The 13872-nt window shown below is 33.4% G+C and overlaps 1 protein-coding gene, 1 long non-coding RNA gene and 1 pseudogene across 5 annotated transcripts; 1 reads left to right on the top strand and 2 right to left on the bottom strand.

Moving 5' to 3' along the window:
• Positions 1 to 1150: 1150 nt before the first annotated feature.
• Positions 1151 to 4241, bottom strand: LOC130510884 (plant UBX domain-containing protein 7). Of its 2 annotated transcripts, none has more exons than XM_057007586.1 (10): positions 4102 to 4241; positions 3819 to 3950; positions 3398 to 3522; positions 3195 to 3305; positions 2567 to 2801; positions 2396 to 2473; positions 2235 to 2303; positions 1892 to 2141; positions 1515 to 1801; positions 1151 to 1432 (listed from the first exon to the last, which is right to left on the bottom strand). In XM_057007586.1, exons 2-10 carry the CDS (start codon positions 3918 to 3920, stop codon positions 1265 to 1267), a joined length of 1425 nt encoding a protein of 474 aa, XP_056863566.1. In that variant the 5' UTR covers positions 3921 to 3950; positions 4102 to 4241; the 3' UTR covers positions 1151 to 1264. The 2 variants fall into 2 exon arrangements, with proteins under 2 accessions (XP_056863566.1, XP_056863563.1); XM_057007583.1 differs by having other exon boundaries at positions 4070 to 4222.
• A 429-nt stretch (positions 4242 to 4670) lies between these two features.
• Positions 4671 to 5974, bottom strand: LOC130494643 (mitochondrial carrier protein CoAc1-like; annotated as a pseudogene).
• A 4492-nt stretch (positions 5975 to 10466) lies between these two features.
• Positions 10467 to 12602, top strand: LOC108859748 (uncharacterized). 3 transcript variants are annotated; one of them, XR_001950525.2, is made up of 5 exons: positions 10467 to 10727; positions 10867 to 10924; positions 11220 to 11327; positions 11453 to 11535; positions 12336 to 12602. It is a non-coding gene; the product is annotated as an uncharacterized LOC108859748 (long non-coding RNA). The 3 variants fall into 3 exon arrangements; XR_001950526.2 differs by lacking the exon at positions 12336 to 12602 and adding an exon at positions 11712 to 12277; XR_001950524.2 differs by lacking the exon at positions 12336 to 12602 and having other exon boundaries at positions 10472 to 10727; positions 11453 to 12277.
• The last annotated feature ends 1270 nt before the right edge of the window (positions 12603 to 13872 follow it).

Below are 13872 nucleotides of genomic sequence, written 5' to 3'. Positions count from 1 at the left end.
TTTATATATAATAAAGTTTTTTTTAATTTTGATAAAATATATATATATTTATTACTTAAAATAAACATAAAACATTCATATATAATATAGTTTAGAGATTTATATTTACTTTTTAAAATATTATAATGTACAATATTTTTGGATCATAATACATAATCTTTTTAGATAATGATGATTATCAAATTAATAAAATTCATTTTAATTTATGGATAACTATATATTAATAAATATAATCTAATTAATTATTAAGGATAATAAAAACTTTAAACGTTCTAATTTTTTTTACGTGAGAGCAGAAAACTACTTCACAAAATATATTATACATATTTTTGAATTCTTTGCTAACCTTTTTTTTAAAAAATATCACATTGAGTGACTTTGATCGTTTTAAGAAATTTATCTTAAAGATAAATGATTCATTCTATATTATGTAATACATATATATATATATATATATTAAACCAAATATAATAAAAACATATATTATTAAAGTAAATTTAATTATAATATTATCGTTATAATTTAAATTATTCTCTCAAGATAATAACAAAATATCAGTTAAATCATTAAACTTATTTATTAAAAAGAACAATTAAAACATAAAATATGACTAAATCTAAAGTAATATATCAACCAGCATATATCAAAAAATTTAATAGTTAAAAAGATTGTATTGTAAATAAGATGTTATAATATTGTGATTGTCTTAGACCACGTGTTTAATTAAAAATATAAAAAATAAGTAAAAATATTAATTATAATTATTAAATATAAAAAATAATCAAAATTACCTAAAATCATAGAAAATACCACAAATCAGTCAATTCAATTCATAAATAATAGTATAAATAATTAAAATCTTAATCATATACATGTGTTATAACCCAATTTAGTCTTTCTTTTTTTCTTGTGTAAAAGTCCTTAATCTAACTAAAGTATAAGTTGTTGACAAAAAAAAAACTAAAGTATAAGTTAGCCCAGCAAAGTTAATAGATGCGGAATTTTATTATAGTAGTGACCATTTAGTATAAAACATCATTAATCCAATTAAACTAGGTGAGATTTTTATAACATTAAATTTCAAATATTTTAAGAACTCAAAATTTTAAACCGATGATAGATATATTTTTTTAATTCGTAGCAAATAAAATACCACAAACTTTTCATTCTTCAAAAGGTCAGAATCTTAAAAGAACAAATCTAATAAACCTTAAAAAAGTTAAAACACAGCATCATAGAGATAAGTTTAATAGATATGGTATTGTCATTCCCATGTAGCAGAGATCATGGAATTGGCAACACCAGATTGCTCCAAGGTCAAGTTAGACTCATACTCCAATGTCTTTGATTCACCTGGAATCGCCTGTGTTAGCTTCAGTGGCTTCTTCCTCTCTGATTCCTCAAGCTGAGAATAGCAGAACGACCAGAGAAGCTACAATAGAGACAGCAACAAGATCTCAAAAAATCTCAGACAAAATAAAAAAGAACACAAGTGTCAATGTTTGTTTGCAGACCTGAATTGAGTCGGTTTTGAGGAAGTTCCTCTGGACTCTCTGTCCGTTTGGTAAACGTATCCCGACTCTGCACTGAACGCTGCGGTCGCCTCCCTTTGGTTCTTCAGGCAGAGGTGGGAATGTTGGCAGCACCGTTGTTGTAACAGCTTCTTCAACCGCTACTACTTCTTCAGGCGTTATTGCTGATTTATTATCATCTGAAGATTCTTTCATGTCGTTGTCTTCCAAGGAAGCAGCCAATGCTCGTTGCAGTTCTGCTTCTTCATCATCATCTTTCGCTACAACCTCTAAAAGGAACAAAGTCGGATTCCAAAAGATCAAATCAGAGAATTGAAGTTGCTGAAAAAAGTTAAAAAAAAAAAACTATTATAATAAACCTTTGGGTTTGGAATGAGGAGCCAGTGAGAAGCTGCCTCTTGGACGTTTCTTTGAGAGAGAAGCAAAGTGTTCACGAGGACCACCGTCCATGAAGGGCACTAAATCCTCTAGCAAATTCTCTGGTTCGACCATTCCAGACCACATTCTCATCTTTTGACCAGTTGTAGGATCAATTACAAGCACCACAGGAATGGACTCGAGCTTGTAGTATGTGCAAACCTTCTTTCCTTCCGTGGTATCATCATAGACCTAAGTGTCCCGGAAAAGTCAGGACTTTAGCTAATTCTGTAAAGAAGATAGTTTCGGTTTAAGCAAGTGGAAGTTTTTTATACTATTTATTACCTGCCAGAAGATGAAGTTGGCCTTGATAGTCTGAGAAACAGCTTCATTTGCCCATGTATCTCGATTTAGCTTTCAGAAAGACACACAACCAAAAACTGGATGTGAGTGATTGAGTTTGCTCTTTAACTTATCCACAAAAAATGAAATTATTAGAGAGTAACCATGTGAGAGCTGAACTCCGTGGTAGATTGGAGGTTAACGAGAAGCCATTTATCCTGAGAGCTAGACGTAGCTTTTGCCTGAACCACAAAAAAAAAATAAAAAGAGAGGCATAAAAATAGAGGTGTAGAGAGTAAAGAAAGCAGACAAAGCAAGAAACTTTGTAAGAGAACCTGTTCAAAGGAGCCGTGTAACATAAGATGAAAAGGAGGACGGTACAAGGAGGCCAAGCTATCCCGAGGAGCTGATGCTGCTGCCTCTGGCGCAGAAGCTGAGCCAGATGCAGAGGCAGAGGAAGCACCAACCTCATCTGGCTCCCAAATTCCAGGGCTTTTTGGCTCTTCGCTGAAGTTACGGAAAGCAATCAAAGAAGCTGGTTCACGCTGAGAGTTTCCCACCCTCGTTGCCCTAAATCACAAACATGCAAGTGAAAATTATTACAACTTAGATCAGCATACACGGATACATTGTTTTGTGTGCTTGAGAGTTTGGCTTCCCTGGATTAGCTGTTAAGTCTTTTAAGCAACAGAACTAACAGGAACACAACAACGCTTTTGACCAGACCCCTAGAAGCCTAACTAGAGCCATTGTGGGGGATATTCAGATCTGATTTGAGTTTACAGTATCAAACTAAATCTAGATAAGAAAAGTGAATCCGAAAAACTGCAAGTAAATGGAAACCAGCACAAAAAAATCAACTAGACCATCAAGAAACTAAAACCGACAGCTCAAGAATTGAGGAACCTGCATTGTTTAGTCAGTAAGTAATGACAACTAGCTAGTGTAGAAAAAGAGACTAACCCGTAATACATAGAGTCACCATAAAGAGTCTCCCTCACAACAGGTAAAGGAGCACGCACTTCATCATCTACTACATCGTTCTGCATCCTTTCATTTCCTGTATCAGCCGCCCTATAAGAAAAACATAACATCAGGTTCAACAAATAACAAAAAAAAAAGCAATACTTTACAATAAATGAATAACAACATTGATTCATACATACCCCCAAGACTGTGCAGCCATTGGATCGTCCACCGTTGGCTGAGTGTTTGTACCAGAAGGAAGAATACCACCTTCTCCTCCGACATAGAAAAGCTGAACAGCTTCCTCAAGTTTCCAGCTTGTTGCCTTTCCCATATAAAAAATCAATACTAATGTCAGTAGTTTAACTCAAATCTAGTCTCTCTCCATCATAGAGATCCTCCTATTACACGAAAAGCCAGATCAGCCGAAAGGAACAAACTAAACTCTTGCAGTCTAATCTAGGGTTTCAAGTTCGACATCCCAAAAGTGTCAACCTTTCGATATTTTTTAAATCTAAAGCTGAAGTCAGAAACTCAAATCAAAGGATATAAGCTGTAACTGAGACCAATCACATCATCAGTTTGACTAGAGGGAAGAAACAGACAAATCTAATAACGAACCTCTAAGAACTGGCGAGCAGTTTCAGATGTCTGACCGACAGCGATCTCAAGGAAAGAAGAGACTAATCTCTGCTGATCACTGGGAGAGAGCATTCCCTCCATTACTGCTCAAATCCGACAAACAAACCAAACCTGAAGAATTAAAAAACATCTAAATATGTGAGAGAAACACCAAAAAAAGGCCAACTTTTTTCGAATGATCTGAAGAAAAATAAGAAAAAATCCGTGAATCAATACTAAAAGAATCGAACTTTCTAATGAAGATGAATCTGTAGAGTCGAACCCAGCGGAGAGGAGGAGGAGGTGGTGGTGAAGGGAAGAGATACTTTTACATCTCACTGCCACAATATTTACACGCATATATATCTCTCTCTACTGTATCGGAGGATTTGTCGCCGGTTAAAAGACGATTTTAGCCCTACAAGTCAAGTTATTTTTGAAGGTGAGTGTGGGGGTTGCTTGTGACATTTTCCCAAACGTCATACGCATGTGAAATTGGCCCATCATTAAATGTAACTATCAAGTTCATTCCCCACGTTATTAGTCTTTAATCATATCATTAGCTTGTAGTATACTTAATACCTCAATTATATTTTAATGCACTTTATAATGATTAAAATGAATTTCGAGAAAAATATATTTTATTAAATTTTTATTGGTTTAAAATTATGAAAATAGATAATCACAAAATTTATATAATTATAGTTAAAACTAAATATTTATTTAATATGTGTAAAAATTCTAAATATGCATTATTTTGAAATAGAAAGAGCATAAGCAAAGAAAAAAAGTGAAATCTTTTTACTGCACAACATATAAATCAAACCTTTTTGTGTATATATGTGTATTCGATAACGTGTTAATTTTTTGCTTCATTTATCCAAAGAATATTATCACTACAAAGAATATTTAACCAAGTGGTCTTGGCCTAGTGGTAAAGGGGCTCCGGCTGGAGTTTCCGCCCTGGGTTCGATTCCACTTGGCCACCCGGAGCGCCTTAAGTGGTAAGAAAACGCGGATCTTGCGGGCCTCGTGGTGATTAGTCCTTGGGCCTAGAAAGCCTTTGGGATCACACCACGGTTATCAAAAAAAAAAAAAAAAGAATATTATCACTACAAAGGAAAAAACAAGGGGCCAATTTGGCTGGAAAGTAAATAAAAGAAACTGTGTTATCTTTTGTGTCCTGTTCTGAGAGTGTGTATCATCAATAATGAACGAAGCCCTTATGCTGGTTTTGATCTCTCACGTCGTGGGATTCGCAACCATGATTTCATTGACTCATACACCGTGAATCCAATTGCAACGGATAAAACAATCTAACAAAATGGAAACAGATTGAGTTTTCTTGGAGTCATTCTCTTAAAACACTTGAAAGTTGAAAACTTTGTATCGGATTTACCTTAATGTAGTTGATGTTTAGACCAGCAAAACAACTGTATCCAACCCTGAGTTCGAACAATCGTGTTAAGCCCATCAAATGTGTTCTTGTAACGTTTGTTGCTGCCATATCACTCGGTCATATATAGGCTGCAGATTCTCCACCTGTTGTCACACGAGAAACCAAATAGATTTTGAAATGATTGCAAAGTTTGAATCTCGTTTCTAGTTTGATTATTTTTATCTGCATTTGCCTCCTGACAACATCTAATGTGTAAGTCAAAGTCTGGCCAAATAAACCAGCTAAAGCTCACAAGGTAGATGCATTCGAACAGAGTTTTGATGGAACATGTCTTTTTAGTTCTTCATATATGTAGAACTTAAGGCCCGTCGTATGGAAGGATGCCGATCAGCGTTGGCCCTGCAAAATTTTGTGACAGTCTACCTATGCCTCGATAAAGCCCACGTGGTCCCCCTTCTTTATAAGCCATTGTACAGCATCACCTCGGAAACTGTGTCCTGTGTCAGAAACCTTTATCAGCAGAGAAACTAAAAAATATTCGTCAAGTCATTCCCAGTTAACCAAACAATAGAAGCAAGATATTCAAATTCCAGGTACCTGGTAAGCTAGTTTTTAGTACGAGCTAAAATCGAGGGGATATGTGCACAAAACTGTTGTTCCACCTCCAGCTGAACCAGCCACTAAGATCAACAAAGGGACCATAACCTAAAGGAAGGTTGTTTTCCAAAATCCGGCCACGATACACTTCATAAGTCATGTAAATGAAGGGCGGCATAAGGAATAATCCTCCTCTGCAAGAGTTATGTAAAGAACAAGAGATTTAGTGCAGTGAGCTAGCCCAAACACAAAGACTTATAAAACCCACAAAGGTACCTACTTGTAGAATCCGAGAGTAAGACCTTCTTTAGTGAGTGGGACAAACCAAGGGACCTATAGTCGTTAGTTCTAGTCTGGTGTTGAAACCAGAGGTATACACAATCATTAGATGGTGAAAACTCAATGCATATATATATATATAATCAGAGCCATTGAATAAGATGAGAGATTCTTCAATAAAAGAACACGGCCTCTGTTGCAGGTTACAGCAAATATTCATTAACTGCGACGATCAACCAAACCAGAAGATCAAATCATGCAGATAGTCCAACCGCATAAGAATCAAACTAATCTTCAAAATTTGACAGATCGAGATACAATTCCACAGAACCTACGAAAAATCCTGTCAATATCGATTCAGATCCAAACGAACCAATCAAGTAGTTATCTAGGAGAAGATTCAGGGGGACTTTAATGAAGGCTGGCTATAAAATTTCTGAGAGGAGGAGAAATGATGAAGAAGAAAGGTCATTTTGATTCAAAGTTCGTCTCTGCTAGTGCTCTGCTCTGTTTACGTACTGGGTCGCGCAGTGCATTTTCCCTCTTTTTTAACTCTTTTTTACGAGGTGAAGTAAGTATATTCCATGCGCACCGAAAACGACGTTTGTATACAACGTGACACTCTTTCATTAGACCATACTGATACATTTGTTGGCCTGGCCCATTACCAATAAGGCCCTGTTTTTTACTTGATTCGAATATCCAAAAAGTATCAAATTTGGTATAACAAGACAAATACAACAAATAATTAAAAAAAATTATCCAAACGAATTGCATTTGCATGCATGTTACGCAAACTTACTTATCCAAAACAAAGATTTGTGAATCTCGACTAAATAAAACTTTGCGAATCTTCTGATTTGTGAATTGTAAAGATGTAAAAAAAACAAAAAACAATATTTTTTTAATCTTTCATAAATCCTATTTTTACTTTAAAAGAAGAAAATTTAATTATTTTATCAATAAAATTTTGGTTTATATACAAATCAGAGTTTGGTCGGTTCAATGGTTTACCGATTCCCAAATTTTTTACGATTAGATAAAAGTTTTTAACTAGTTCAAATTTAATTGGATTTTGATCCGGATTGTGGTTTAATCCATTCCAATTGTCGGTTTGGTCCGAGTGTAAAAACACTGATATATACTAATCTTAACAGAACGTTATACATACTAAAACAATTTGTTTGACATACTCGAGAGAGCGACGAGATATATATCTTGTGTTAAAGCGTGAAGAGACCAGAAACGTTGATCAAGGTCACAAGTGTTCGGAAAAGAAAAGTTGATCAAGGTCACCACTATTTGCTACAGCCTTAAATTCAGCGGAATCTCTCCTCCCGACTTTCACCGCCAGTTTGGACCTCAGATCGTTGTTATATGTGATTAGTCCTTTATCTGGATCAGTCATTTGCTACAGCCTTACATTTGTTGTCATTTGTCATATGTCGGAAAATGGAATATGTGATCACTGATCAGTCCCTAGATCAACTCGCCATTAACACTAATGAGCGACGAATACCCTTTGCGGTGCACCCATATGAAGACAAATGTTCGGAGAAATATGTGATCAGTCCTTTATCTAGAGTTTTAAGAATCGGTCCTCTAATTCAAGTGACAAGTTTTCATATTTAGTGTTTTATATTTTTTTAGAAAATAAAATAATGACATAACTAAAAAATATTAAAATATACTTAGTATGTTATATTAGTTATAACTGGCTTCTTTTGTGCATCTTCACCGTTAATGAAATCGCATCACACTCGGTCTCTCTCTATTCCGTACGTAAAACATGAGAATGAATTTTCTTCTTTTTCTTTTCTGATAATAAAAACTCATTATATTTTCTTGTTAGGGAATATCTATCAAGAATGATATTTGAGAAGTTTGTTGTCGAGTTCATCTACACAATCCAAAATTGGATTAATTATTACTTTGGATTTGGTCAATTGTCAACTTGTTAACTTGTATTATAAACTAAAAGAAAGTAAGAAAACGAGGAAGAAAGAACATCATATTAATTAGTAAGCGATTAGTTTAATCTTATAATAATGTAGATTTGGAGTTAGGATCTGAAGACCTCTTGCCAGCAATTATTTAGTACGATTAGTTTGAAAGGAATAATTGACTACAAGAAAATTCAAAGTCAAAATTTGAAGAACACTATATAAAACAATGATCAGAAGTTTTTAATTAGAGAAACAAAATTAAGTTCCTAGCCATACTTACAAAACAAACCTCAGCACAGACGAATGATATGTTCGATAACAAAACGTTCTGAATCTGACTGGTGGAATATTTCTAATCTCTAGTATACGTAGTATAAATGTTTAAAAGAATTGTTTTGGTTATATATGTTATCAAAATGTGTTTACTTTTTCCGGTACAATTTCATTTACAATTCTACGCCATCATTATAAAATACATCATTTTCTGATCAGTGATCACTATACCCATGTTTATGCTTACGGTCAAATTTTATTCATTGAGCAGTAGTTTTGTTTGGATTGCTAATATGTGTAAGGACAATGGTAGATAGAGATCAAACACAAAAAACATCACAATATTTGAATCCAAATGGAAGTGTCTTTTAAATTTTAAGGGGTTTCGATTAATAATTTTCTTTTTATATACATCAAGAGTTAAAACTTTGAGGATACGTTAAAATTTTACATGTAGACTCTAAATTCTGTGTTATACATTGTTTGGGTTTTTCTTTTGATTATTTCTTAAAATTTTATCAGAAGCATCTCAAAACGTCTGAATGTAAAAAAAAAACCGTAAAAGAGATAAAAACTAGATATTATGTCAGTGGAAACCTAGGACCATTAGTTTCACACCAATACGTGTCAGCCACCACAAATGTATAGAACTTTAATTACGTGATGGTGGTCTAATGGGAGACGGGATTTGGGTTACTAAACAATATGGATTTGAAACCATCAATACACTCCATCATTACATTCCATCATGTGGTCACAAATACGGATCTATGTTTACGGCTTATTTGAATGTTCAGATAAATAATCTATATGTGTGGGATACACTTCCTTTTGAAAATTAGCCTGTCTGAAATACCCCGATTTTTTAAAAATTTGTCAGCCACCACAAATATATAGAACTATAGATGCATGCATATGTAGTACATATGAATGTGTTTGTCTCGAGCTTTCATTTTTAATTGTTTTTATGAAAAGGTCAACTCAATTTTGTTCGTCTAGTAAGCTCCAGACTGTCTTCCCAAAAGAGGAGGGAAAAGAATCCCAAAAAGAGGAAGGCAAAGAAGAACAAGTTAAGAAGCAACCTCATCACCACTTGTTGCGGTTATGGTATGGACAATTCCTGATGACACTAGCCCTATCAAAGATGCTCTCGCTGCATTTCCAAAGTCAAAAAATCAGTTTTCAAAATTTCGCGTACCATTTAACTATGTACTAGATTTTGACCCGCGCTTTTAAAGCGCGAGATATTTTACAATGAAAAATTTCACTAATAATTTAACAAATATTTTGGTTATTTTTAAAGAGTGTGTATTTAAAATACTTTTGCATTTAAATCAGTATTTTTAAATTCAACCCGATTGTGATTATACCGGTTAATCCGGAGATCTGACAATTCAATTTATGTTTTTAAAATATTCATATTAAAAAATCACTAAAATCCGAGACTACCGATTGAACTGATGGATGACCATATGTAATCTAATTGGATTTAAATTGTAATAGTTTCATAATTTGTAATCTTATAATCGAAATTTTAAAGTTCACTATTTTGCAATTTATGAAATTATGACGTTTCTACAAAATTTTAAAGAGAAAATGATAGATATAAAATAACTAAGATTAATTATTGTATTATTTGGAAGCATTTATAGTAGTATAAAAAATATATTGTTTGGAAACATTGATAGTAGTATAAAGAAATAAGTATATTGTTTGGAAACATAGATAGTAGTATAAAGAAAGGAACATTAGTGACTTAATGTATGTTTAACTATAAAGTATAAAGGTGTATTTAATTTAAAAACTTACAAAATAAATGTTAGGTCCAACAAAATGTTTCTGTTTTAATAGGATAGATATTAAACTATATGGCGTGGTCAACTCAGGCCATTCTCCATAATCTAAACCTAATTCGGATACATTATTAAGTTTTCTTTTGATTAACATGTTAAAGTGATTGAAGAGTAGAAAATGTAGAGGATGCAATCGAATACTCCGAGTGTATATGACTCTTCTCTTAAAAACAAATCCACACAGTAATGAAACAAGGTTCTCCTATGCTGTTGACACATCAGATTTTTAGAGACATCAGAGATAGACATGTCAATAAATGAAAAAAGTTGAAGATCCAATGAAAATATTTTGTTTTTCCATGTCATTCATACACGTCATTCACATTGTTTTTGTTCTAAACGTTTCCACTTTCTTAATTTTACCGTTCACGGACGATGCTCAAAGACGAAGCATCAAAGGGAGTATTGTCGTCGGCGGCTGATTCCGATGATCGATCCCACCCTGATTCGTAGCTCTAGCTCTGGCCCAGCTTCTACTTCATCTGTCTCTTCCTCAGGTGTCTGTAGAGGCCTCCGCGACAATACCGAGACGGAAACATTTGAGCCGGCGGCACTGCTACAGGTTTAACTATGGGTTTACCGTTACATGGACCTGATCTGGTGCATGTATCCCAGAACTCTTTTATTGTTTCCTTATTTTCATATGTGTATCAGTGTATGGTTTGTGTTTTCTTTGATGCCAAAATATCCCAAATGTACAGGTACGGTTGGGGATATGGTTATGGTCTTACGTTAGAGAAGAGATCTTCTCATGGAAGGGTAATTTAACTATTTGTATCAATAACTAAAGTGTTTTATAGTACTATCGTTCATATAGAGTTTAGTAATATTCTGCTGATAAGTTTTGGTCTTTATCTTAGAGATTTAATTTGTGTTCGCTTACAGAAAGTAACCATCGATCCTTTCACCAAAGAAATTTTTTAATCATATGCATCCCAATTCCCAAGGGGTTCCACTCAGAGGAATGGGGGTATCAAAGCAGATTACTCTCTTGGTTCTGCTGGCCATAATTTTTGTGGCTTACATTTTGAACAAATAGTACTGGTTATTGCAGAAGTGGAATGGAAAGCATATCTAAGGGATTCTCAGAGGAGAGTTTAAGCAGTGGAAAATTACTCTTGGAACGTGTGATCCATCACCTATGATGGCTAATCAGTTTTATGTAAGTCGTATGACCTTAGTGGAATTGAAATCTATGTTTATTGAATCCAAGACTTGTTAGTTCCATTGATAGTATTTTACTTCCAAAGTGTAGCCTTTTATACTTCCATTGTGTTACTCTTTCAGGATCTTGCAACAGAGAATCATATCTTCCAATTATACCATCGAAAGCTTAAGGCCAGGCTCAAGTCTTTTCCAAAGCGTTGCAGGTAAGATTAACTTTGGTCATTTTCACCATCATGCATATATCACATTCATATTTTACTATTGAAATGAATCTCTTCTGGCATAGTAATATATCAGAATGATAACCAGTGTATTGTGTTATCAATCTTTGGCCTAGAAAACATGAATCTCTAAACAGATTGCATAAGAGAATTTGCAGATATTGATTTATAGTTCCGGAGTTTGGTAGCAATTGGCTTGTTGGTTAGTTCTCAAATCACTAAGTTCTTCCGTTCAAGAACAATATGTATATATGGTTGTTGGTTACAGATTTTTTTCCAATACAAATGCTTGTTGGCCTCGTGAAGAATATAGCAAATTAGCAATAGCTTTTAGGTGGAAGTTGGTGCTGATATCGATTTTGTGATTTGCCAACTTTAGAAGGACACTTGTGACACCGCCAATATTAGGATTGTTTTGAATGTAAATTTTATTCAATTTTATTACTCGACTAATTTTTCTAACAGAACATCATATTTCTACTAATCAAAATTTGCACAAAAAGTATTAATAAAATTAAATTTAAACAAATAACTATTACCAAACAGAATAAAACTTAATAAATAAATATTCAATAATAACACAAGTAACTCTCCAGAACATGACACATCAGATTTTTAGAAGTTTGTGAGATTGCCATGTCAATAAATGAAAAAACTATGAAAACCAATCAAATCATTTCGTTTCTACACATCAGTTTTGTCTCGTGCTTTGCCTTTTCTTCTTTGTTTGTATCACCACTTTCACTTGTCCAAGATTTACGATCAGAAATATTGAAAATCAGATGGGCTTCTACTGCTACTGTGCGGCCTCCTTTCACGCCGTAAGCCCCCTCCTCATGCCTTAACCACCGTATACGTCGCCATCGATCAGATTGATTGAAAGTGGGGAAGGAAAACTCTTGGGGCGCAAGCAAGAGTGGATGGTAATCTGACTTGCTCGGATCTCGACTTTGGTGGTTGGTACCGCTCGGATGGTATCATCGGTGGATTGTGAAGATTCGGGGCGTCGAGTGATGGTGAAGACCGGCAGCTCTGACGTCGCTCCTTTCTCCTCCACGTCTTGGTTCTGCCGCATAACACCAACAAGAGCAAAGATGAGTCTATGGACAGCAGATGCGGTGGATCCAGAGGTGAGTAGTTCGCAAGAGGAAGGTGGTGGTGACGATCTGAGACAAACACCACATCTTTTCCTCACACAAGAAAGAGAAGAAGATTTGAAGGAAGAACCAAGAACAATACGAAGGCTGACGAGGGGAAGAAGAGAAGATAATACGAAGAAGTGGTTAGAAGCATTGGTGATTACCACACAAGGAAGATGACGGTTTGGCTTTAGGTAGAAGGAGATAGATATACTTATATAATTTATACACGTGTTAGGTTAACGTGAATAAGAAAAATTGAGCTTTGGTTTGATAAAAGAGATTAATTAGACAAACCAAACCGGTTTTAGTAAACCAAAGCGATTAGATGATGTTGAATCTGATATGAATGTTGATTTTTAAAGAAAAAAGCAGAAGACGAGAACCTGTTTTTATAACCGGAAGGAACCTATTATATTTATATAACTAAGAGTTTTAACCGCACTTGCGGGCTTAACAATTTTACAAAAAAGTTATACATGAATATATTATCAATTCAAAATTCACTAAAATAAAGTATTTTTATGCTTTTGAAATATTTAATAATTAGTTAAGAATTAAAATTTATCATACAATTTTTTTCTATTTTAAGAAAACATCTTTCGTTATGCAGAATAAACTTAAAACATTCATATATACATAAAATTATATATGTGGATTTATATTTATTTTTAAAATCTTATGATGTACAATATTTATGGATAACATAATATAGAATCTTTTAGATAATGATGATTATCAAGTTAATGAAATTTTTAAAAATTTCTGAATAATTATGTATTAACAAAACTTATTGAATTATCTATTAAAAATAATAAAGACTTTAACGCTTTATGGATTAAAGTGAGAACAAAAAAGTCACTTCACATAATAAATATAAATACTTTTAATTATTTGCTATATATATATATTGAAATAAAGTCGGTTTGATATTACTAAACCAAATATAATATAAACATATAAATAGATATTTTAGTTATACTTAAATAAATATAATATAAATTTAATTATGACATTTTGGTTATAGTTTTTAGTTATTCTCAAGATAAATATAAAGATAAATTATAAGAAAAATAATTAAAATATTTATAAAGATTAATTATTGAAAATAAAATATAACTAAACATAAAATTACGGGAACCATGACAAATAAGCAAAAAAACTAAAATTATGGAGAGTA

The sequence above is a fragment of the Raphanus sativus genome, chromosome 1, assembly GCF_000801105.2.
Source record: "Raphanus sativus cultivar WK10039 chromosome 1, ASM80110v3, whole genome shotgun sequence".
Taxonomy (NCBI): Eukaryota; Viridiplantae; Streptophyta; class Magnoliopsida; order Brassicales; family Brassicaceae; genus Raphanus; species Raphanus sativus.
This window is presented reverse-complemented; position numbering and strand designations above follow the sequence as displayed.